This window comes from Rhodnius prolixus, unplaced genomic scaffold (assembly GCF_049639745.1).
Source record: "Rhodnius prolixus isolate KJV_2025 unplaced genomic scaffold, Rpr scaffold_9, whole genome shotgun sequence".
NCBI classification, from domain to species: domain Eukaryota; kingdom Metazoa; phylum Arthropoda; class Insecta; order Hemiptera; family Reduviidae; genus Rhodnius; species Rhodnius prolixus.
In genome coordinates this window covers 7,700,826-7,727,431 of record NW_027411604.1, presented here as the reverse complement: position 1 = coordinate 7,727,431, position 26,606 = coordinate 7,700,826, and the positions used below count along the sequence as shown (strand labels likewise).

At 31.8% G+C, this 26,606-nt stretch overlaps 1 protein-coding gene and 1 long non-coding RNA gene across 10 annotated transcripts in view; one reads left to right on the top strand and one right to left on the bottom strand.

The window, feature by feature from the left end:
• LOC141454209 (uncharacterized) overlaps nt 1–25,188 on the top strand; it is a 37,178-nt gene extending 11,990 nt beyond the window's left edge. The window contains exons 2-12 of one of the 3 annotated variants that reach the window (XM_074128207.1): nt 14,401–14,598; nt 17,056–17,130; nt 17,849–18,031; nt 18,372–18,467; nt 18,556–18,744; nt 19,292–19,356; nt 20,737–21,185; nt 21,281–21,420; nt 21,509–21,664; nt 22,059–22,244; nt 22,983–25,188. In XM_074128207.1, the coding sequence (XP_073984308.1) occupies nt 14,401–14,598; nt 17,056–17,130; nt 17,849–18,031; nt 18,372–18,467; nt 18,556–18,744; nt 19,292–19,356; nt 20,737–21,185; nt 21,281–21,420; nt 21,509–21,664; nt 22,059–22,244; nt 22,983–23,926 (2,681 nt within the window). In that variant the 3' untranslated portion in view covers nt 23,927–25,188. Of the gene's footprint in view, nt 1–14,400; nt 14,599–16,803; nt 16,883–17,055; nt 17,131–17,848; nt 18,063–18,371; nt 18,468–18,555; nt 18,745–19,291; nt 19,357–20,736; nt 21,186–21,280; nt 21,421–21,508; nt 21,665–22,058; nt 22,245–22,982 lie in introns of those variants that run through there. The other 2 variants (XM_074128209.1, XM_074128208.1) reach the window with 2 other exon arrangements.
• LOC141454216 (uncharacterized) lies at nt 84–16,717 on the bottom strand. 7 transcript variants are annotated; one of them, XR_012458576.1, is made up of 11 exons: nt 16,426–16,717; nt 14,035–14,227; nt 13,551–13,682; nt 9,461–9,534; nt 9,011–9,243; nt 8,552–8,762; nt 4,901–5,250; nt 3,816–4,009; nt 3,552–3,724; nt 2,050–2,481; nt 84–881 (listed from the first exon to the last, which is right to left on the bottom strand). It is a non-coding gene; the product is annotated as an uncharacterized lncRNA (long non-coding RNA). The 7 variants fall into 7 exon arrangements; XR_012458578.1 differs by lacking the exon at nt 9,011–9,243 and adding an exon at nt 7,891–8,008; XR_012458577.1 differs by lacking the exon at nt 9,011–9,243 and having other exon boundaries at nt 7,891–8,762.
• Nucleotides 25,189–26,606: the final 1,418 nt, after the last annotated feature.

The window sequence follows — 26,606 nt, the reverse complement described above, 5'->3', positions numbered from 1 at the left end:
AAAAGCAAAGAAGAGTGAATTGATATTTACATGAAGGAGATTTAAAACAAAAACCATTGGTAAATACTTATATGAATGGAGAAGATGTGTGTGTGCTTAAAGAGGAAGATAGGCGGACCAAGAGAAAGTACAATATAAGAGAGAGGATGAAGAGTGAGAGGTCTGTGGGAACTTGGAAGTTGTGAATATCATTCAACTTATATACATACAGACACTCAAAGCAATATTATACACACCAACGGACACACTCGCTCGCAGACATACTAAACGGACAGACATACATAATAGGTCGACTTTACTGTTAGCTACGAGTAATATATTAGCATCGACCACCCTCCTCAACACCATTCTGCTTCACTCACTCTCTACCATTCTTCAATAATTTTTTTTTCACCATCTATTAGCGTATTTTATTTGTTTTTGTTTTTTGTAGCTCTTTCAGTTTGGCTTTTTCTCCTTCTTCTCATTTAACTTAATATGAATTAAAGTTCAAATGCTATTTACAAATCCACTGATTACAGAACACAGAAACCTAAAATCTCATTAATAAATCCTTTAAAACACACTTCATTTGTTTATTAATAACAATTTTAATTTTTTAAGGTAATTAACCTCAGCGCCCTAATAGAAAAATTACAATTTTAATCTTAACTATTACAATTTCCTACTAATACAGAATTGTACTGGACATGTTTGGTTATCTATGTATAACCCCAGTACTGGACATGTTTGGACCATGTTTCGAAATTATCTATGTATCGTTTGGACCTACCATAATCTAGAAATTTAGTGATAGTAGAAGCGCCTTAGATGCCCTCTATCATTGGAAGTTGGTTTCAGCTAATCATTTAATAATTAACACTGCCGAAGCTCTTTTAAATCTGAAAAATCAAGGAAAGAACATTAATTTTGGTTGATGCAAAGCTCATTGTGGTATTTGTAATAATGAAACTGCTAAGGCCAGTAGTTCTGGTGAGTACTTAACGATCCCTCTTCCACCATCAGATTTAAAGGGCTGGGTAAAAAGAAAAATCATGGAAAAATGGCAGTGGAAATTCGAAAATTCGGATAAGGGCTTATTTTACAAAACCATGGTACCACAGGTTAACCATAATGTATGGTTTAAAGATGGTTATTTTGGCAAAAGAATTGTTACCATAATAAATAGAATGCGAGCAAACCATGGTATTTGTAGGTCATATTTGTTTAGAATAGATAAATTGGTCTCTCCTCTTTGTAGGAGATGTAATGAGACGGAGGATTTTGAACACATAGTTATGGTTTGCCCTAATTACCAAAAGGAAAGGGAAAAGTTTTTTAATGAGATCACAAGATATTGCACTGTTCCCCTCTATTTTAAGGAAATAATATTTTCAAATAATATCTACGTGTATTCTTCTTTGGTAGAATTTATTAAAAACTACAATATTCAAAAACCTACCAGCCAGATATTGCTAAAAACAAATCAAGATGTTGATTGATTAATAGTGTAAATACTGATACAAAAAAAAATCTAGAACTGACTTCTAAACTGGCTATCTTGATACTGTTTTTTCCTTTCGGGGTAGCTATATCGGACCAGAGGGGTTTTAGATAACATAGGCCATAATCCTTTCTGATAGATCAAACAGTAATCAAGTCATTATTAGCACGCAAATAAACTGATTACCTAAATGGATCATTATCAAATCCGTAACTATGGTTTCATATTACATCTACAGCCGCTCTAAAACAGCTGAAAATTTCGGAAATATTCCAAATAAAAATTATGTCTATTATATACACTAATTTAACTCCAGGTTAAATAAATTTAGAAAATTACAGTGTTCAACTTTGATGTTCAATTGGGCGCAGTAATAAGGTTTTGACAAAAATCAGCCTATCGAAAGTACACTGAATCGATTTTTCTTTCGTTCATTTTTCTCTTAGTTTTCTTTCAAAATTAATATACTGATTGCTTACAGGTAGATTTATAAATTTTCTTAGGAAACTTTGTGTGTAAGCGGAGATCTGAATAAGATCGAAAAAGCAAACTAAAGTTATACTAACCAGAAGTGTGACGTGTATGAAGGATTTTATGGCAATTTTCTAGGCAGTTCACAAAGGGTTTCATTTTAACTTGGAAAAGCGTATGTTAGAACAATCACTTTCGTACTATTTCAGCAGTGTAGTCAAGTACTTAATAATATTAATGCCGATTGATGGCCAACACAATTAATTTCTAATATTATTAGCAGATAGGTATCTCGTAAGAAATCTATTTATGGTCATATAAAAATCCATCATCTTGCTCAAACACATTTTAGTGTTTAATCGAAGCTAAGTTTCAACTTAAAAAATAATGTCTTCTCTTTCTTTCGCCTGTAGCTCAATTTCTGCTGACACTTCTTAATAAATTGGTTTTCCTTATCCATTCATTATCCCAGAATCTTTATCCTTGTTAACTTGCAACTCAGCTCATTATAAATTGATATTCAACGCCTGAAATTGTAGTAATAATTGTTATAATTACACTGAAAATAGAAAGAATTGTAAAACTATTTTACAAATAGCATTATTTTTTTAACTGGTGGTAAACATTCCTATTCATTGATTCTTATTCCTATTAATGATACAGACAGCAAAGCGTGGTGGATTCAATTTTATGGGCTCTTATCCTTAATGAATTTTTTTTTCCTTCTTGAAGCAGGCATCGCAACCAATCAGAAGGAGGCAGCGAAAGATCATACAAACTTTCTCTTGATGCAGACATCGATGTCAATTAATGCCAAGTAGCCGGAGAAGGATCTTATCTCTTGACATTTTTTCCCACCATTGACAGGGAGCTAAAGGATTCTTAAAGAGAATAGAAAATAACAATAAACCTGTGATCTACGATTTTGACCAACGCTGTTTTCTTCGAACCCAAAATTTTGATCATACATTTAGCCCTCATTTATATGTTTCAAATCACAATTATCGATTTGCATTTAAGTAACGCAATTAGTATATAAGTTTAGAGAAATTCGTTGGAAATTATTTACGAAAAAATCTCAAAAAAATGAGGATCTCTCCTGATTGACAGATTTTGCCTAAAAAGCCTACTGGCATATGCTCATTAGTTTATTATTTTAACAAAATAATTATGATACGGCTCTCCATTTACTGAAACCAGTGCTACTAAAAAAAGTGGAAGGTGCTCTTAAGTTTGTAGAAGTACGCATGAATCTAAGTTGAATTTTGCGAACGCCTGAATTATTCCATGAACAAGTGACACTATAAAGAGCAAGAGATTTTGAACGATTCTAGATCCCAAGGAGTGCCCTTATAAGAAGCAGATTGAAGAAAGAGTACCTTGAGGAACTGCATACTGGACGCGATAATTACCTAAATTGGAAGATTAAAAAAAATAATGAGATATGTTTTTTTAGGCTCCAAGGCAGAGCCTACCCAAAATTTTAATTGCAAAATGAAAAGCATTGCTTTCATTACAATAGTTTTTTGTATCTATTTTTCAGCATAAAATGCAACTTTTATCCGATTTTTAGTTCTGATTCCTCTTTTTATTCTACCTGTTCTCCGTGGGCTGAGGTTCCATGTTTGCCCTTACTGTTGATATCATGTGTCGAACTTTCTCAAATATCTCATCACATCTGCCTCTAAAACTGGAAAGCTGGCGACGCCCTTGATCTCATATCACGTTTATTTCTCATCATCACGTTTATTAATCATTTAAGCTCACGATCTGATTAAGAAAGTATTTATTAGCGATGCCAATTTGTTAATTAAAATTCTAGATAAAAATTTGTGTATATTTAAATCTGTATAGTACATACATGATAGTTAGCACCCACTCAATACAGATAAATTACTAGCAGCGGTGTAATGTGTAGATATATAATATCGCCATTTGTAACAGTGCTTGCCAGTTGCATTCAACATGTGCATCCCCTTCTCCCCGCCAGCTCATTATTACTGCAGTTGCACAGCTGCATCCACCAGTATCCTCTCCTGTACAACACTTGTAGTACTGTGTACATGTACACAAATAAATACAATTCACCAACTAGAGAGTTAATATATAATAGCGATTAGGTTGCTATTTTGTCTACTAGTGTAACAACTGTATCTCATTATTTATTTGAAATAAATTATCAAACTAATACTAATGTGTGCCTGTATTAATAATCTAATCATTATCGATGTAATCTACAAAACAATTATACTGTTTTTTTGGTACTGATTAATTTAAATTCACCATTTTGTATTACCTAATTTCATATACTATTATTTAATTTATCAGGATAGCTACCTTTCTCTACTAACATACAGTTTCTGAATATAAAGGGAAAACTTTGTTTTATGAGAGTAATTAGAAGCATATTCATTGCCTATGAATTATCTTTTACGCTATTATTTTTTAACTTTCCTAAACTCACTTGAAATCGCACCTGTGTGATTCTAGATACTCGTTTTCTAAAGTGTCAAGAGAAAGGCTCTCACCAACTACTTCTGCTCGCAAATGTTTAAAAATTACAATGGTATCATTTGTCCGACACGTGTCAAGGTGCAATCCGCAAGAAGGTATTTTATCCCCCTTTTTCATAAACGATATTTATATTGGCTTCACAGTCGTCAGGGTTATGTTAAGTCAAGCTTCCGTCAATTCTTATGCGCGAATAGTGTATAGTTTTCTAGTCCCCTTGTGCACTTCGGCATTCTAGCAAACGAGTAATGAGGTAGCGCGGGAGATGAGTCGGTTATAACGATTACCTTAACCCATTACCCCTGAACCCTACCGATGTTGTAGAACGGATGTGGATCAATAGATTTTAAAAGAACGCCCCAAGAAGTGGTGATCGGATGCCGATTTGGTTGGACTAGAACGGTTATGTTGAACGGACATGCTGTCCTATCTTACCATTTACAACATTGCGACCATAATCCAATCACCAAGCTATGTTGCCTGTGGAGATTATAAATGATTCAACGCGCCATTTTGTAGATGATCGTCGCGCTTATTCGAGATGAAGATTTCCTTTCTTGAGACTGCATCTGGTAAATTAAAAGAACTCTCTTGGTTTATTTATAGCATGGGTGACTGAATCGCTATATCTCCTAGTTTATCAGCTTTCTTATTAGATTTTTGAATCTATAATCCTCCAGCTTCCCCAAGTTAGATGAATTCTTAACTAACGCTCCATTCCCCCTTTTGGTTCCTTCCTCTATGGTTGCAGTCCGTTGTATACAATCAATCAATCACGGGTCCGCCTATTATACAAAAGAAGAAATATTGCAATTGTGAAATAAATTTTTTATTAAAGGAGAAACCACAAAGTTGTAAGTGTGGGATAAAAAGTTACCTACTCTATAAAAACTAAACTGATCCCTATTCGCTAACACTTAAAAGAGTTACAATATTATAACTTTAAAATAAGCGGCCCTCTCTTTACATTTACAACACACATTTAAAGGAATTTTATATATAAATCGTTTCTGAATTTAATTTGCAACCATCTTTTCTTGAAACAAAATGTACATGGGTTAGATGTTAGGCGGCTCAACTGGTTACTTAATATAAAAACAAATAAGTGTTATAATATTATATATCTCATAAGTGCTGAACGGAGCCTACAAAGAGGTTTAGTAGCGGCATAGCTAGCCTACAAAGAGAACTACAGATTCACCAACTGACAGGCACGCATATATTGAAAACAAGTTTTTTTAAAGTGGAACCTTCAAGTACTGTTTTGTTTTTCTTCTTATTTTTTTTAAATATTTTAACTTTATCGAGTCCTCCATTCATTTTATCCTTATTAAACCATTGCAAATAATTTTCACTTTCTCCCAGTGGCCAACCTGATTTACAGATTGGATTTACTAAAGTAATAGGATGTTTAGGGGCGGTAGAGGAATGAATTAAATGAAACTAATGAAACAATATCTAAAGAAGGGAAGGGATTAGCTATGAGGTTAGCATACTGGACTCCCACGCGGAGGTCCCGGGTTCGAATCCAGCAGCTGACCCTAAGATTTTCTCTTCCTAGGAGCTTCTTACAGCTCACTGTCCGGTGATGGACAGTGTTGTCTGTAACGAGAGAACACTGTCCGGAGGCCGGCAGTGCACTGGAAAAAGCTCCGGGCGCTAATAACCTTGGATGTTGACGCGCCTTAAATCATTAAAAAAAAAAAAAAAAAAAAAATATCTAAAGAAATATAACGTAAGATTACCGCAGTGACTCGACTGCGGTACTTTTGGTTAGAGGTACTTTTATCACAGATTTCTTAAAAATGATCGGTATAATCGTTAATGGCGGAGAATATGACCTCTGTAGAGATATTTAGGGGAGTGGTTATACATTTTCTGGGGCTAGTTAGAGAAGAAACTGAATATCAAATCATCTGGTTTCTTAAAATTTGGGGAAGTCATGTTCAAAATTCAGAGGAGGGAAACAGTACTTTGGCACAGCAAATGGGAGATCCCTGACTTTCGGCTCCCGCCACTCCCCAAACTTCCAAGAACTTTTATAGAAAACGTGAGTAGTTTCATCAGCTAGAGGAGTAATGGATTGATTGATATCATAAGAGTAGGAGTCAATAGATATATTTTGGTCGCAGTGCAATATATTTGTTAACAAAAGAAGAAAATAAAAAGTTCAAACGATGGAGACAATTCCGAAGTAGGAGAATAACTTCCTTGCTTTAGTAATTAAGAATAACATTCCTCGTTAACAAAGAATAATAATATTAGTTCGTAAAAAAACACATATTTAAAATAAACAGAAAATCAGAAAACTTTGTGAAATGCTAGGCGGAATGAAATGTTTCGTGTGCTCGGGTAAAGACTACTTGATGAACACTGATGTAAACTCCATTTATTGAAAACCCTAAGTACAGGGGAAGCTAGATAACTCTTGTTTATATCATAATATTTCAGATCTAAGAGTTATAATTAAGGTAGTTAGCACATTGGTTATTAATTAGTTACAGTTAGCCATTAGATATTTATAATATTGTGAGAAAGATTAGTGAGAGAGATAAAACAAGAATTTGAGAACTATCAAGAAGAGAAAGAGAAACAAGAGATTCGCCTTTCCTACGAATGAAGGAAATACTTCAAATAAAAACTTAATTATAAAAATAAAATAGAAAAAATACATTTAATGGCGGAAAGTTAGTTGACCAATTCCCGAACGATAAACGAACGACATTGCTTATTTTCCATTTCCAGATTTCAACTTACTGGATGTACACAACAACGGCCGTCTTCTTTAAGAGGACATCCTAATCTTTAGCTCAATCCAATCTTTTACATATTTCATATAAGAAGCGTTAAGGTGTTTTTTTTTTTATCAAGAAAAAACTGAAAAATCGAAAATCTGCTCAAATTGTCTAATAACACATATAAATAGTCGTACATAAATAATTTAATGTGCAGAAGGAAGATTGAAAAAGAAGGTAAAAAAAACTTTAATTAAGACACGGAAAGGAGTTAAACGGAAGACATACTCTCTCGATTTATTTGCTGTTAGGCGTACCAAAGTGTTCAGATGTGAGAGTGAGCGCGTGTACTGGTTATGGGTCCCAGACAACTATTCTGATTACCATAAAACAGCCGGTGTGTAGAGAGAGGTACAGACATCTTGGAGCCTTGTAACCGCCAAGATAAAAAAGAGTGGGGTCTGTTCTCCTAAGAATGAATGTTCTTATGCTTGTGAGTATTGGAGCTCCTTGTACACAGACAGAGAATGGGTGAAGTAGAAATGAGAATATAGATATATGTGTATATGTATTTTTATATATATATACATACACAGCACATATATACTATGCGTATATGTATATAATATATACTACTTTTGAGACATCTTAAGAAAGTAAAATATATTGAGGAGGTGAACAAATCCAAACCCATCCACTCCATTGTGTGCGCCCACTGACAGAATCTCGTGCACCCACAGTCACCTCTATGTCATCTGACTCTCCGCCAGGACACTTAGCCTGCATATACCACTTTTTACATGTCCACCTATCGCACATCATAAATTTCCTATTATACCACATAAACTAAATAGATTCTTCTTGGAAGTGAGATATTCTAAAGAGAAATAAATAAAACTAGACTTAATCTTGCTTCCAAATCTATGTTACGTTACTCTATTACAAAAAAAATAAATTAAATTGTTATTAACTTTCTTTTATTGACTTAAGCCATTAATAATGGAAAATATTTTGATTTTGATCGACTATTTAAATTTTTGCTTTCTCATACTTATACTAGTGTAAGTAATGAACTTCTAAGAGTATTACTATCCTGTCTGGATTTTATTTATAACAATGCAAATACCGGGTCAATTAGTAGTACCTAAAGAAGTCAATGTGATTTTCTGTTTTTAAGTTGCAGTAGATTCGGAAAGAGAGGCAGCTTACACTAATTGGAATATTAATCTCATTCTTAACATCTAACATCTTTAAGTCACAACTGTTATTCTCGAATCACAAATGAAAACGCTGGCCATTAGCCGACAAATATACAGTACATAATTAAGAAAATACTATATGAAAACGTTACTTTTACTGTTGCTGATTTCTGGCCATTACTAGGCTGTCTTATGTCATTAGTTTCACAACCATCTAAACACAGTTTAGATGAAATAGAATACCAAGTTGTAGCCATTTAACAGGCAGATCATGATCATTACCATAGGATGTAAGCTGGATATAAGCCCAATTAAGCAGCAGCTTTTAATGTCTTGCTATTGCATCCAAAATTCTGATGCAACCTGAAAATTAAAGACAATATTATTTCAATTTGATCGGCAGATTGCTTGTATGGGTAGGACTTGAAGTCTTTTAAAGTACAGTACGAGTACAGTAGGCAATAAAGAAATGTGCCTAGCAAATGTGTTCTTTGTAATCATTAATAAATGTTCTTATTTACACTTTTCTAAATAATTTTAAGGGATTAAATCTTAGCTAAAATAAAGTTATAATGATTTAACGATTAAAAAGAATTAAATTTTAAGAGTACCTCCCATGTACATTGTGAATAGCTTAGTAGTAAAATAAATTACGAGTAACAGACGTTTAAGTGTTAAGTTCTATTCCATCAATCTTGAGACTTCTTTTTTTATTTCATTTTTCCTGATTTTTTTTTACATAGGTTCGAAATAATTATCTCTTTTACTTTTAGATACAGTGTCTAATGTACAAGACTCTTTATATTCAAATAATATATATCAATGTTGTACTTCAGGCTAGCAGCTGTAACACCGTAAATTGATAAAGGTCATAGTACTATTCGGATTAGATTAAATTAAGAATGATAATAATTTTGTGTGAGGAGGTCCAGGTCCTACTTTAAGGACTGTGGTACCAAGTAGTAAGTAATAATTTTGTGTTCAACTTTTACCTTAAGAAAAAATTCTATTTCAATGGAATAACAGAAAAAAAAAAGCTTAAAAAGTTAGTCGGTATTTACCTCAGTAACTTAGTTATATATAGTTAATCCTTGAAGGCGGTGCATTACAAAGGACTGCCACAATTCTATCTCATCTAAATAAAAAAAAAATAATATAATAATAAAGCATCGTTTTAATATATAACTATCATAAATTCATGTTTAAGCTGAGAAAGAGAAGGGCATTTAATTTTGACAAATGTAAATACGGCTTAGTTAGTAATGCACAAAGCTTTGAATTGTATGCCTAAAGGTAAATAAATATATTATATGAAACTTAAACACCATAAAAATGATAAAAAAAATACAGCCATAAAATTAAATAAGTTATTTTAAAATTCTTGCCTTACTTATTTTTTTATGGGGCACATTTAGTATGTCATACTATTCGTTTAATTTATGAAGATATTAAATTTATCATTAGGATTTTCCATAAAAATTATTAGCTACAATTATTAATAAATACCTATTTTTATGATCCATCTATTTATTATTGGCCGTCAAACTAATTCTCATATCCTACACTAACTGCACATTGGAATTTATGAGAATTTGACGTCAACAAATTGTGCGTTTTTTTCGTTAAAGTTCAAAAACTGTTTATTTATCACATTCATAACACTCTAAATAACCTACCTATTTTCTAAAACTCGAAACCTGTGTGAGCCAACAGTTCCATGCCTTTCCAATAACAAATCCCATCTTGGAAACCAAATAATCCAAACACCCCGTTTTCTACTTCCTAATTAGAATAGTACATTACATCATAAAAGAGCGAAGTGACGTAAAGGATGTAATCCAAGAAAGTCAGACTTGAGTTTTACGTGACATTCGCGGCCTTCTTTAAAGAATATTTTTTTTTTAATACCTAAACTAAAAAGGATATTTATCAACCAAAACGGGGTGAATATTTTGTACCTGAGTGGTAATTGTAGACAGCTTGAGAGTGCACACCTTAAAGACGTTATGAGCTTTATTCCTCGTAAATCTGCTATAGACACAGCATCAACCTTTACCCACATCTTTCTCTACAGCGGTCAGGTTCAACTGGTTCGATTGATTTAATCAATTGTTTTTGACCATTCGGACTGTCTAAATAAATCCATTATTCTTCATAACTAATCATTCTTTTAGGAAACTAATGAAGAATAGTTTTACAGAAAACAAATCAGGCTTGCTCTGATTAGATTGACGTGAAAAAGCTTTCTGGGATTCATGTTCCTTACGGGCACGTAAGCAAGAATAAGAAAAAGAAGAAAGAATCTGTCCTCTCTATTAATTAACTTCGTAAAACTTAGGATGGAAGATTTGCGAGGAATCGATCAAATAAAACAACTCGTCTTTTTGCCAACGTTTCGACAAATATATTGTCCTCTTCAGGGCGTGGCTCTGCGGGTTGGTTGAGTTACAGTTTCTGTCTTCCATCCTAAGTTAAACAATTTGCGGTCACGAAAACTTCGTAAACTTATTTCGGGCGTAAAATTGCTCTAATTTCCAGATTAAATTGTCATTTTTCTTTTTTTAAAATTGCGTAGATCTTTTTATATGGAAATTGATAGAAAAGAGGTAATTCACACAAAACTAATTGCTTAATTAATTAATACAAATTACTATTCGGGTTAAAAAACTGATTGACTTATTTTTTCAACCAACCTATAATTATGTTTTTTTTTATCTTGCTATACAAAAAAAATCCTCGGCTGGTTAGATATCAAATTGTAATAACAATAAAAAGACTTTCAATAATAAATACACCGCACCACTAACGAAAGTTATATTGTATGATTACTATCAGCCTTGGCTAACTCCAGTCCAGATTCCATTGTCTGCAGCTATCTTTTGTGGACTTCTCTTCTAACCAACCGTTAACATTTTCAATCTTACATCTCCACGTCATTAATGATAATGACTGGGGTGCATTGTATTATTGTTAATATCTAGATTTTTGTTGTTTTTTTAATTTATTTTTAATTCTTTTATTTAAACGAATTGTACTCAATCATTTATACATTTATTTAAATGATAAACATACACAACTACTTCTCCTGCTGTACTTAAGAGGAGAATTTGAAGCAATACACAGATTATAACGGACAACACACTCTAATCATTTTCTAAAAAAAGAAAATTTGTTTTAGATCAGTTGTGGAGAGAAGTATAGGCTTCTCTGTAAGGTGTCAACAGCGTGAGAATGATATTAGATGAATAAGGTATTAGGAATTAAAAAAAAAATAAGTGTAGGTTAAATGCACATGCCGGCTTAAGCTGAACTTTGCCATTTTTTTTTTAAAGGCTATGGTAATCATAGTCAGAAAAACTAAGAGGGAAGTTAATTCTTGATAACTCAAAGCCTTTTCGCAGGATGAAGGTAAAACTGCATCTTTTATCAATTTTATTGCATTGCGAGCCTAAACGAAGATGTAATACTTTTAGTACTTCGTGATCAGTGGCACAGTAGCGGAAAAACTGGACCTTACAACATACCAAGAGTTTCCTCATACCAAGCACTTCTAGGTGTCGGTTCAATAAATCCTTTTGGTCGCGGTGACTAGGAAATAGGTCTCAATAATCTATCTATTCAAGGAGAACCTAGGTGAAATGTTTCCCAGAAAATTATGAATATAATTAAGAAATATTGAAACTACATGCTCAACGAAATGGGTGCTCCTCGTCATTTGTAAAATTAATACCAGAAGAAATTATGCCAATTTAGTTAAAGAGATTTGCTGTTATTGGTAGCATTAAAAGTTGATTTTTTTTTAAATGGAAATATCTGTTTTAATGTCCATATGAATAGCTTTTATAAATGTACTGATTTTCGTAAGAGAGTAAAAGAAAGAGCAGAATATCATAAAAATGAAGAAATGCACAGAGCTCAAATTACATTTGATTTCTATCTAAGAATCTAGGGTTAAAATTCCTAAATCAAAAGTCACACTTTACAGAACAGCTTTTTTCTATTTTTCGAAAAAGGTTCGTATGATTTTCTTTTTAAAGTTGTTCACACACATTGGAAGAGATTTGCAACTTTTATTAGATACATTTACCCAGGAAAATTTTTTGGGAGAAGAGAGTGTTGTATGGACCTACTTATATCCGATCATTTAGTTGCTAAATACATAGTTGAAAGAAATTTAACCTTAAAATGAATTTTTTACTTTTTGTAATTTTCTGGAAAATTATTTCTCCTATTTTCTTAAATATATCTGTAGTCTACCAGGCACGTATGTGTCTGTAGCTTTTGGAAAAATTAATTATAGAACAATTCAGAGAGAGATAGGAGAAGGCTTACCTCCAAAAAGTTCATTCAATGTAATTTATGCTAACAATATTACTAATCTTTGCTTTCTAATAAAGATGTCCTTCTTTAAAGTCATGGTAGATATCGTGAGAGGGCACTATTGCGTGAATATCTAGCCACAAATTTACAAAATTAAACAAAAGGTTCAAAGAAAGGGAAGAATACTGCTAAAAGAATGTTAAAAGTTCAAACTTGACATAATGTCAAAAACTTCTGAACAGAGCCTTCATTAATTCATAGTCAGATTATGGAATTGATGGCGATATTGTAACCAGCTTAGAGAGATCGTGGTTGTTTGAAAAAATGAATTTCAAATATTTGAAAAGAATATGATTTCAAAAGTAGGACTTGTGGGTGCCTCTTTTTTGTGATTACAATAATAAGTAATGTAATAGCCTATTTTTTTTCAGGCTGGGCTTAACGTCCAAATACCAATTAGGTGTCATGGACGGTGATTACTATAATGTGGACATAAGTTAAGTTGTCTTTGATAAATCGATAGATACAGGTAAAAAGGAACATAGATTTCAATCATTCACTATGGTTAGAAAATGTGTATCTGTTCGGTTTTAAGCCGCACCAAAAATTTTCTTAACATTTTTAGGGGACAAAATGAGATGAAAAGAACTAAATATTCTGAACAGTAAAGTGAAATATTCTACCCTTTGTATAACAACGGCGACGTAGTTTCGATTTGATGTTGTAGCATAAATGTTTAGCATTTTCTATTGGCTCACAATCAACGTTGCTAAAACTACAAATAAAAATAGTTTTATTTTTATAATTACACTATTTTATTATCATATTTACTTATTGTTTCAGTTATTCTGCTTCTTTTCTTTATAAACCATACACCAAAACTAATGCCTTCTTCTCTTGTAACAGATTTTTATTTGCTCTTGATTCGGCTAAACAGTGTACCTACTTACTTGCCTCCAACACCTTTTAAATAGAAGACAATTTTTAATAGAAGGCAAAGATATATCAAACTTACGGTATCGAGCGTGGATCTCGTAATTCGTCGTATTATTGGAGATTACAGCAGTTTCATTGTTTAAATATCTATTCTTCAGCTTTTCTTATGATTTCTTGGAACGCTCGGCAGATTTAAATCTCTTTCAAAGCCCAGTTTCACAATAATATACATTTTATGTCTTATAATTTGAGACTGTAATATTTACTATCTTATTGATCAACATTTTTTTTTCTCTCTCTTTAGAGATTTCAAATGTTAAGAGTGCCGAACATTTTCTTTATTAATGAAGAAAAATAGAAATAAAATTAAAGCATTTACCTAAGTTTAAAATATTCATCCACAAAATGCATCTCATTTTCTTGAATAGATAACATATCCTCCGTCCTCGAATTCATTTTAATTGGTCACCATGGCTGTGGAAAGACGGTTAGTAAAGTCCACATCAAGCACTTGGATTGCTAAGTTTGTACTGTAAGAGTGTTTGATAACCATATCCCCATCACCATCTGACCTGTGCATGGAAGTAAACCCTTCTTGAAAAAAAACTTTTTTTTTATAAGAGTGCAATAAGCAATAAATAATATATGTTTGTACGAACTTCCCATAATTATATAAACATAATATGAATCAATTACAATATATTGTGAAAGAAATGTTTATATTTTCATTTCCTTATTTTTGCAGGATGTGAATATGGTGGGATATTTTACAAAGAAGGTGATCGAGTGAAAACGCAAGATCCTTGCCTGGAGTGTATATGTGATAATAGACACATTCAATGTAGACTAAAAATGTGTCCTATGCTACCAGAACCGCCTCCACCATCTTGTCACATATTACAAAGGCCAAATACTTGTTGTCCACGTCTGCTATGCCAAGACGGTTAGTTCAATGCTTAACATCTCTTTGGTTATTTATTGCTTCAAAATAAATTTACAAATAACCTTGAAAAGCTTAGCTAATCAAATCAGACAAATGGCTCTGGCCGAAATGAATTGTTTATCTTGTTATTTACTCAAGTGTTTAAACACACATACTATAAGTGGACATTCCCCAATTAGTTTTACAGGGATATATGTGTTTAAACATTTTTACTGAAAATCAATTAGTATTCTAACCATTTTTTATACATTTTTCATTAACCATATGCTCAGAACGTTTGTAACTAATTTATAACTTAAATGTATAAATTAACACAGGCCATAAGTTTTCTATCGAACGGCCATATTGGATTTTCGATATTCATATCTAGGATAAACATTATTTGCAATTTTTTTATTAGAGAAGACTCGTTTGATGACATATTACATAAACTTGAACACATGAAATTAATCAAAAGAAAAGTAGATAAAGAACAAAATTCTCATCTAGAACAGATAGGCGTACGAACAAGGGGGTAGTGGAAGTGCCAGTTAAGTGCGGTGGCTAAATAAATGCCTGCCAGTTAGCTGAAGGAATATTCTAGTCTTGGTCCCCCTCTAACAGCAATGTGAACACACTCAACTAGTTCCTAGAAATTTCGTTATTGGAGGCCGCCTTTTGCCGCAGGCTATCTATTTGCATTCAATTGCCAAAACGGCTTTCAGTGAAATTGTAGAAGGGATAGATAGAGCAAAGTGTAGAAGAGGAAATATAATTAGTCCAGTGCTGAAGTTAGTTGTCCATATCCTTTAAAAATCTGAAGAGCCTGTTCACCAACGAAATAGTATAGGAAGTAAATGAGAACATAAAAATCAAAGTTTAACCATGGCTTAAAATTAAACATTAGGATAACACTAAGTAGCTTCAATAAAACTAGAAATAATTTAGGTGTTTACCCTTACCATCTATTTTGATAAGAAGTTCTAAACATAAATTCCATTCAACTTTACTTGTAAGCAACATTACCGTACACACTGATAAGATACTTAACAGGTACTTAAGATTGCTTAAGAACACTGACAAGATACTTAACTCCAAAACTCTCTAAATAATCATTTTACAAATTATTGCTTGCTGTATGTTAAAAAAACTGAAAGTACTGGACTTGAAATAATCGGATTTCTGATCAACAAATTTTTCGAATCAAATTTAGGATCTGATTTAACCCACTACACTACAGAATGAAGCAAAATCCTCTTCTCTGAATATTTTATTATAAAATAGATGATGCTTTCACACAATACTTCGCAGAATGAAATGATTCTTTAAATGGAAGTTAAAAATCTCCCTCTGAAACCAATTTTTATTTTTCCATTTTAAGACACACCGTCTATGATCGTTGGCGCCCGAAACTTTTTTCAATTCACTGCTGGTTTCTGGAGAGTGTACTCTCGTTAGACAATACTGTCAATCGCCAGTAAGTGAACTGAAAATATAAGGGATTTGAACCCGAGATCTGCGCGAGGGAATCTAGTACGATAATCATTGAGCTAATCCCTTCCCAATAAAACGAGTTTTAATCACATTAATTTAAAATTAAGAACCTTCAGGAAAATTTTACTTTTGTTTAGGTTATCTGATTAAACTTAATTTCAGACACCTCTGACAACCAAAAAACACCCACAACTAATAAGGAGAAGCCCTTAAATACAATTTTGTTAAGACTTTAACAAAAGTCCCGCAAATTATGTTATGTTGCAAACTCATGCAGAGCAAGCACATACCAATCTTCATAGGCTTAAAACATAAGATGACAGAGAATAAATTTTCAAATTAATTAGAACCTACCTCTTTATGAGGGTGTAGAAATTTGGAAGAAGTAGATTCTTTTTCATAGCAATTGCCAAAGAAAGTATTCTGCAATATCAGCATCAGATGTCTTAGCCTTATAAGGTTCAAAACTTTTTGCAGCTGCATGTTCCCACAACCATTGGTGCCTTTCACAAAAAGCTTAATAAGCATAAACTTTTTAAATAGGGTTTGTTCGGGTTTTCTTTACTTCCCAGCCGCAACACGATGTCCAGATTAGAAGATAGTAGATGTTTACTGTCATACCTTCTTATCGTAATAGGTTATTTATTGAACGATCAAGGTGGCAAAGAAAATCAAGTTGTGGCAATATAACCTAATGAATTAATAAATTCTGTATTTTCATTCAGATTTGCTCCTAATAAAATTAATTTTTAATACAATTACAATTTGTCCAGACAAGAGGGAATTATTAAAATCACCCCACAATCAAAAAGTTTTGTATTACCTATCCACATTTCAATCAATTAGAAAATTATGTCTTATTCTATAACTACTTACATATTTATCAATATGAAAATCTTATGTGCAATGATTAATGAGTACTTAAGTATTCAATGATTTAAGAAGACTATATTATTAATAGTAAATATGCTCATTTAATTGAAGGAATGAAATATAATGCAAAGGGCAGATCTGGATTAGAAGTTAAACTGAATCAACATGCAGCATCCCATTCAGAAGGTAAACAAAACCAGTCATAAACTAATAATTATATATTTATTAAATTCAATTTTACTAATGCGGGATAAGTAATAATTTTTTGAAAGATATTTTTACTAAGACTAGTTAATCTGAGAAACCTAGTCCTACAAACTTTTTCAGTCCCACTTTTTTTTATTACATCTTGACATAGGCAGTAAATAAACCGCGCATTTGGCGGCATAACTTTTTATCTTACGCATACAATTATTAGGATACATTCAAAACAGTATCGATCCAATGGTTATGATACAAAATATTTAAAAATGAAGTTACCCTTTAAACAAAATGAGCTGGACGCGTTATCCTGCCGGATCTCTACTTTACTTACAACTGTTCAACATTTAACACCCACAGCAACCCTTAATAATTCTCACCTGCCCTGGATCCTTAAAAATTTGTTCCAAGGGTTTCCTGCAGGATTTAATTGCAGGAAACCATTTTTTTTTCTTTTTCTTTTATTGGTTGTGATTTATGATCGGAAGTGTACGTAATGTTTTGACAGTTAATACAATGATTTTTTTCCTAATTTCTACTCTCCATTGTTTAGCTTACGTCGGATACTGTCGCAGAATTTACAAAGTATCATTCTTTAATAAATTTTTCGTACATTACCAAACTTAAAGATAATTGGATGTACTAGTCCTCAGTAAAAGTACTTAAGCAAAGTCTTTACTGCTAAATTCTTCATTGTTCACAGGTTGCATACTGAACGGTACAGTTTATGGAGAAGGATCTGCTATGGTAACATCATCTCTTTGTGAATATTGTTACTGTATTAAAGGGAAACAACACTGCGTTCGTCCTCAATGCGTACTTTCGGTGCCTGGATGTTATCCGGAATATAATAAACATTCTTGCTGTCCAACTAAATACAACTGCAGTGAGTGTCTATGCAGTTGCCAAATTTATCGGTGCGCTATCAATAGAGTATATAGAAACGTTTTAACACAAAATTAATATATTTTGAGTATTTAAATATTAACATTTATTCCAGAGGTTTTTATTTTGTTTTTACGCGTATGACTAAAGATTATTGATGGTAATTTTAAAGTTTTAACTTGAAATTTAAGAAAGATGCTTAGCTCAATTTTTATTTGCTTGCTATTTTTTAGTGACCTAAAAAGGAAGCTGCATAACAGTTGCATGCTCCATACATCCGTTTTATGGAAACTTATAGTAAATTTCATGATAATAATTTCAATTTTTTTTTGTTTTTTAAGGTAATCTTAATAATTCAACATTAATGTCATCTACTACTAAAGTTCCATCGTCCACTCCTCCTTCGTTCTCCAATCGCCCATCATCTATACTGTCTGGTATGTATTAGTATATATATCAGTAGAACATTTATTAACTATTAAAAAAAATCAGTGACAACCTTTTATTATAAATTTTTTGGTACAGGTTGCGAAGTGAACGGAACTGTCTATCCCGAAGGTGAACGAATAGAGAAAATGGAAAATCAATGTGAACATTGTTACTGCATGAAAGGAAAGATTATGTGTGATCCTATCGTCTGTAAAGTACCAGTTAACAACCTCTGTACACCAGTTCATAGTAATGGCCATTGTTGTCCAACAAGTTACAACTGTAGTATGGAATCAAATTATCTGTAATTTGTATAATATGCCTTGAAAATATATAATTATGTATTTGCTATTTAACTCAAGTGAAAGTAGTTGTGCTTAACTACTTTACTATATTTAACACTTCATGGTAAAAGCTAAATGAAGAAGATGAAAGAGAAACAGCTGTATTTGTTTGACAGCTTATTTCTGGCTCAAAAATTAGAACATTTCAGCCGGATTTTAAACAAAGAGTTCTTAACTTTTATTATGGAAAATGAGTTTAATTGATCCAGATAAGCAATTATAGCATGAAGGAAAAAAACTAATTCAAATTATTGGAGATATTACTATCAAAGTTCAGAGTATTTTCTTGCACCTCTTAATTGCAACTTTTATTAGAGAGTCTTAATCAATTGAAATTATAATCAGTTTAAATATGCAGATTATCCATGGAATAATTTATATTTTTTACAAGTGTATATTTTTTCGTGTAATTTGCAGGTATTTAATATTGTTACTTTTTTCTTTCATTTTAAATTAGTCATTATTAACAAACATTGCTTATTATTTAGGCTCTATGGAAGACAACAGACATTCCATCGCTGCAGAAGAGGTGGTTAATGAAGTTAGTGACAAAGTAAGTTATTTTAAGTCTTTAAGTAATCAGCGTAGAAATAAGAACTTACTTTCTCTGAATGAAATATTGTAAGTTACATATTGTTTGCGTGATTAACATTAATGAAGAATAATTACTTGCAAACATTTAGTCCTTAGTTGCTTAAACAAGTGCTTATTCTTTCTGTTTGAATTAAGTGATTTTGCGAAAATACGTACTATTACTTTTTTTTTGTTCATCTTGCTCAGATTAGCCCATATTACGGTTTTGGGGTTGCTCTTGTTAGAGATTAAGCGAATTTGATTAATCTAAATGCGTTAGTATATTGTGTTGCTACAAGAAGATCTGAACTGATTTCGGAAAGTATCAACTTAAGTTTCTAGTTAATTCACGTTAAAGTCTATTATACATTCTAAAAGAAACACGGCTATTATTTCGATAAAGTCAGATTAAAATTAAACGGTTTGAATCCTCACTTGTTCAATGTTTATCTTGAAAGACGCCTGCGCGGAACAAGTGGTTTGGAGAACGGTTGTGGTTGTGTGTTATGGTGATTTAGAAGGACCTGTTTTCACTTATATAGCGTATCAGAGTTTGGTGGGTATAGTGGTTTGGATTGCTATGTAAAATTGTACTCAAGTCAGTTTAGACTAATTGAAGACCTATTGACCCAGAGAATAGTTGGATTGTACGGATAAACCTAAGATATCTGCCTCCAAACATGGCTCTCATTTCAATATTCCTGCGGAAAACGGCGTCATTGGTGAAGGCATCAGATGTCGGTAATGCTGGAAAGACCCTTAATCCATATAAAACTAATTTTAACCTGTATGTCCCATGAATAGGAGCATATCTTGGATCTGTATCGGGGCCAATTGCGTAAGATTACGCAGCTTCGTTACCACTGTCCTGTTGTCAATAAAAATCAATACATCTTTATTAAAAATGGAATTGACAGTGCAGGCCTTTGCTTATTTGACTGCTACAGGTTCCGCTCTAATATATTTTTTATTTGATCGTGTTAACGTTATCTCATACCCCTGCTAAATTTTTATTATCAGTGAAAATCCACCTAAAATCCGGGAATAGTCTGTCAGTTTACCTAGTATCTTGAATAATGCTAATCAGTTAGATCTCTTGAATAATCTGTACCTTAACTTATTGTGCTTCACAATACAAAATTAATAAAGTATTAAATAGTATCCAAAAATAAACTAAATCTTAGTACTTGTAGAAGTTTTGTATGGTTTTAAGGTTTGCATATCAATTATAAATAAAAATTGAAAAACTACTTAATTTTTTTTTAATTAGTCCTCTCTTTTATTGCAGTAAAATGAATTTTTAAAGTTTACTTCATTTCTTTGTTTCTTTTTAAAGAAGATGGATTATTTGATTTTGCAGGGCATTATTGAAGAAATCACGTGGCCTTCAAATGAAACTATCACAGAAATTATTACATCTAATGCTGAAGAAACAACAACTGATATCTCTAAAGAAATCAACGAAACTGAAATCAATACAACAACTGCTGAAACTACAGAATTTACTACAGTTACAACGTTTAATGATACTGAAGAGAGATCAGTCGTACAAAATGAGATTATAGAAGCTGAAAATTTAACTGGAGACAATTTAAATTCAGAGAATGTGTCAGAAGTAGCGACAACTGCTATGATTGTTGCTGATGAAAATACTACTATTAGCACGAATATTAGTAATAATTTTACTTCTCCTGTAAGATCAATTCCTGACGTGATTGAGGCCATCATAAATAGGACGTTGGAGAAAGATATTGATTATGAATACGATTATAACGAATCATCACTTCCGCCTTCTTTACCAAATTTAAAGTACAGTATGCATTATTGATTTACGTTTCTTACAGTGGTTTAATAAGTGATTTGTGTTTATTCATTTTAATTTATTAGTGTGAATTTAACTTCAGAATCATACCATTCGTGGCTGCTGATGCTGTGGTTAATGAACCGGACGATATGTACAGCGGGAAGTCAAGGACCTCCGAAAGTCCTATATACTTTGATATTCCTCTTACGAATAGATTTTCACCACCTGCTGAAACAGAAGGTAAATATCAGTCTAAATGTATTATCTTGTAATTCTCACCCTACAAAAATTAAATATTATGAAATTTACTTATAATTTATCATTTTAGGTGGGTTTATGCCACGAGATCCTATAATTGACGGACCTTTTTATGAAACAAAATTTGACGAACCATTTACTTCAGGAAATCCTGGTATACTTCTGGAACATACTTCAGAGACTCTATTGCCGCCAATCACAGAGCCTCCAAAATTGTTTGAAGAAGGTATTATTTTATGTTTAGTAAACATTTTTAGTACAAAATGCACATAGTGGAGGCAACCTTTCTTTATAAGTAAAAATAACCGTTTCTTCTTTATACATCTATGCTGATAAACTTTTTATAGGGGGATCCAATCGTCCGGAATTAACTCTAGTGCCCCAAAAGTGGTCCGAACACTCTGTGATATGCTAAAAAGCTTTTCGAGTGATAGGTACTCTACTTGTACAGTCCCAATGTGAATCAAGCAACGCATAACACGCGACTAGATGGCAACTTGCCTCCAAAACAATAATCTTTTACTTTGAATATCGCAAAATATTCTGTGTAACTATTCATTAATCAGTTCAATTAAAAAATAAAGATTATTAAAACATTCAATTTTATATTTTCTCACTAGCAAAATGCCTGTCAAAGGGAAGAACATATCACCATGGAGAAGTCGTTAGTGAACCTAATGCGTGTGAATTATGTGTATGCTACTATGGGGACGTTCATTGTCAAAAACCAAAATGTACACCTTTAAATGCTGGATGCCGTAGGGTGCAAGATGTTAAGAATGCATGCTGTGGAAGGGTTGTCTGTGGTAAGTATGTAATATTTTAACAAAATTGAAAAAGACAATTTTTATTTTGTTTAAAATAATTTGAAATTAAAAAATATATATATATATATATATATATATATATATAGTCGAACTTCTCTCTTTTCCCCAGACGATTTCCCGCAGTTTGGCTAAGTAGTCAGTGATTCTATCCTCAAAATAGGCTTCTGTTTTCTTCTCAAACAATAATTTTTTTTTACAAAGGAATTGGTCTAAAGAAAGGCAGCCAAATATTGAACAAAATACAAAAACAAAAAATCTAAATTTATACGCGTATGAGAAAAAAGAAAACAAAATACAGTCAGAAGGGCAACCAGTTAAATAAACAATATTTTAGACGTCAACCTCCCTAACTGATTATTTATCTTTTTTACTTCTATTTCTTATTTCTTAATGTTGACATTTTTTGTTTCTTTTACATAAGTCATAAAGGCCAATTATTCATAGATGTTTTTATTAAAACACAGGCAAATTCCGTTGTTTAGGCCTTGGGCATATTGTATATGGAAGCTTCCAATAAGAAATAGGTGTTTTGCATACAAAATATGCTTGTATTGCATGTGTCAAGCACTCAGTACTGTGAATAATTCTTAAGGGAAAACGCTTACGATTCTCTTTTCTAGAGCAATCTACATGGAAAAACCCTCTCATTTTTATCTACAGTTCAGATTTTTATTCGAATTCATAACAAATATTTCAATTAATATTTTAATTTTTCAGAGAGCGATATAAAAATGAATCCAGTAAAGGAGGAAGTTACACCATCCACATTCCTACCAGAAAGTTTATCCAATCTTCCAGCGATTACTGTTGCCGATGTTATAGTTACTCCGAATCCATTTAAAGATGTAATTAGAACAGAACCAGCACCCGATTTAGTTCATATTATGAAAGATATGATTCCACATTTACAAGAAACTGTTGGTAATATAAAACATGACTTTTCTGTCAACATTAATAATGGAAGTGTTCTTAATGTTACTGAACCATCCTTTACTAAATTAATTAATGAGGCAAGCACAAAGATCCCAACTAAAAGTGTCATCAAGACAGAAGAAGCTTCTCCAAATAACACTAAAATAGATGAAGATTATGAAGATACTTTTTCGTTTAGTTCAGTATTAGATTTATTATTCAACGGTGATTTTGAATCAAATTCAACTAAAATAAAACCAACAACTGTAACATCAATAACTACATCACCTACGGAACAAAATAAAATTGAACATAAAACTGTGAAGTTAAGCAATGATATCAATCAAGAAAGTACAGATTCCAATGTTGTTATTAACGATAAGAAAGATGTAAACAATAAAATGACAAATAATATAAAAAAGAATGGAGAAAAACAAAATTTGACTGCAAATGTTCATTTAAATTCAGCAAACGGTACGATGATTTCATTGGATAATTCTATTGAAAATCTAAGACCAACTACAGAAATTATTCCAACAATAACTACACCTAAAAGCAATGTTACTAATAATAACCAATCAGATATTTCTTTAGCATCGGGTACACCAACTGGATTGTTAAAGTTGGCCGGCTGTAATATTTATGGCAGAATGTACAGAGTAGGGCGTATAATATCCGAATTGTCTGGGCCATGTCTGGAATGTATGTGTACAGAAGTAGGTGTACAATGTAAGCAGTTGGCATGTTGAAGGAAAAAGAATTTTAAATTTACTTAGGTTAAAACAAAAATGTCCATTCATAATTTCATTACTTGCAGATTTTCTTTTTCTTGTTTTTGTTATAATTACAATTTCAATTTTGATTTTTACATAAAACTTTTGTTTTAAAGGATTGCGTGTATAATTGAAATGTTTTTGCTAAAGTTCCTTAATTAACATTAATAATTAACAATTAACAAGTTGGTGTTAAGAGTGTGGTTTACTGTTATGGCCACTCATGACTTTCTAACACTAATGTAAAAAAATGTCTTCATATATATTTAAATTTAATTATTTTTAAGAATTTAAGAAGTATTTTTCTGAAAAAATGAATTTAGCAGTTATTAAAGTATTACTGTTATTAAATCACAAATATCATAAATCTGATGTAATTTCATATCACTTTTAAATGCGGTGACTTGGAACAGGTCTACTTCCTTAAGACTTTAGAGAATCTTGATTATAATGTTCTAAAGAAGTCTTTCTGGAGACAGAGTACATAACTAACTTTTCAAAAGCAGTTTTGTGATTTTGATTCCTCCTCCCCAAAAAAATTAGCTTGACCATACTTAAATGTTTATAAAAATATTAATTTTGATTTAATTTTCCATTATGTCCAAAACATTCTCGCCTTTGCTCCAAGGGTCTGACAGTTTTGTTATTTGAGCAAAAACTTATGAATAAAATGCTGGAACAAATACGATTAGCTAAGATTAATCGAACATCCTCGAATAACTACCCGTAGATGATTTCATGTCGACTTATTACAATTTATGGAGGGTATTAGAAAAAGAGTTTTGATAGATTCTTGCTACTGATTAAATTAAATGGTTTGTCAAGGAACAATTACCTTTCCGGGCAAGACTTCCTGGTTCTGAACCTTGTATTAGCATGTCACTGGATACCTTACTTTGATACGACGCGTCAACTTCTGGGAGCACAGATATGATCTAGCGTTACAGGCAACACTAACCATCACTGGCTAGTGTTATGTCGAGCTCACTAATCTGAACATACAATAAAGTAGTTTTCCACTCCTTTTTACTGGACACTTTTCATGCAATTCCTTGGTTGAGAACATATCCATATAAGTACGATTTCACCCTAATAAATATCACTAAAAATTAACTTTTTCAGCGTACCTCCCACTGGTGAAAATTTACATTCGCTGTTTGCCGAAATTTCTGCTGCAGAACACTTTTGATAGTGTCCCATCTTTCATCGATGGTTTTTGGATTCTTCTTGTTACTTCCCCCACAATGCCGCCTATTAAAATTATTCAAACACCAGTATATAGTTCTTTTAGCAAACTTTTAGTTCTTTGAGCAAACTGTCTAACATTTTTAAATTTTTCATCACATGATATTTAACCTTTATTTCTCCGAGTGAACACCTATTTGGCCAAGCCAAAAAATTTTTTGAAGCAATTCTCACCTCAGACTTTGATTTTTTTAAAAATTTATCTGTTACTTAAGTATTATTGTCGTGATTGACACAACATTTACTGATTACACAAAATAAAAAGTAACGTTACCTAGTTCTGAGTTTCCTGTCACTAAATTTGATTGTGAGCGATCCCTATGGGAACAAAAAAATAATGAACATGCAAAAACAGGATCTCCTTTTTTAATAATACTTGTAATTGTTATTATTTCTATTGCGAATGATTAAAAGAGAAAAAGTTCATTAGTTCTATCCATTGGATAAATGGTGCTAGTCATGGAAGTCTTAGATTTAGATTTCAATTATTTATAAAATATACAAATATCTTCCTAAATTATGTTGATTTATAAAATGTAAGTACATTTAAGAAGAATATAAAGAAATTTAACCTTACAAACTTATGTAAGCAAAAAACCCTTTCTTCAGTAAATTTTTCGTTCTCAAAAATGCATTTCTTTTTATTTAAATATTATTAACGTTATTAATATATACATAATTATTAAAAAATATAGTTTTCTTATTATTATTATTGTTTTAGCAAAGCTAGTTCATAATTTGTGAAATTCTCATATATCATTTAGAAAGTACAACAGATTTCACATTTGCTTAAAATAATTTTCATTTATTTACAATACAGTATTATTATTTTACTATGTTTAGAATATATATATAAACATAAATTAGTGACATTATTATTATTTTTTATTTTGTTGAAGTATCATAAGTTTATATATGAATGTATTCGTTTGAACTGTTAATGTTTGTCCTTCTCTTCGGCTTAGTTTTATTATTTTTATTTTTTAATCAAGAAAAAGTTATGTTAAGTTGAACTAAGTTCATGCTAAATTATGCCGAATGTTACATTTTTAGAAATGCATAATTTTTAGAATGCAAGATAGAAATTTTAAGAAATAGGAATTGAAAGTACAGTAAATGCTTAATGACATAACCCCTATTATTTATTCAAGCATAACAATGGATAATCTAGGAGAGCGGTTGTTATTAACACTGAACGCGGTTCTCTGCGAATTATGGAAATTGGACTCTAAGACAACCTCCTTAGTTTTAACTATTCTTGAATGTAAGAGAAACAACCTTATATGAGAGTTCCGTTCAATTACACTGTTAAGAATATGTATATATGTCACTCCTAAGGTCTAGACACTCAAGCCTATATTAGTAAGTTAAGGGAAGGGAACAGGTTCGTCTTCCTGACACATTTCTTACT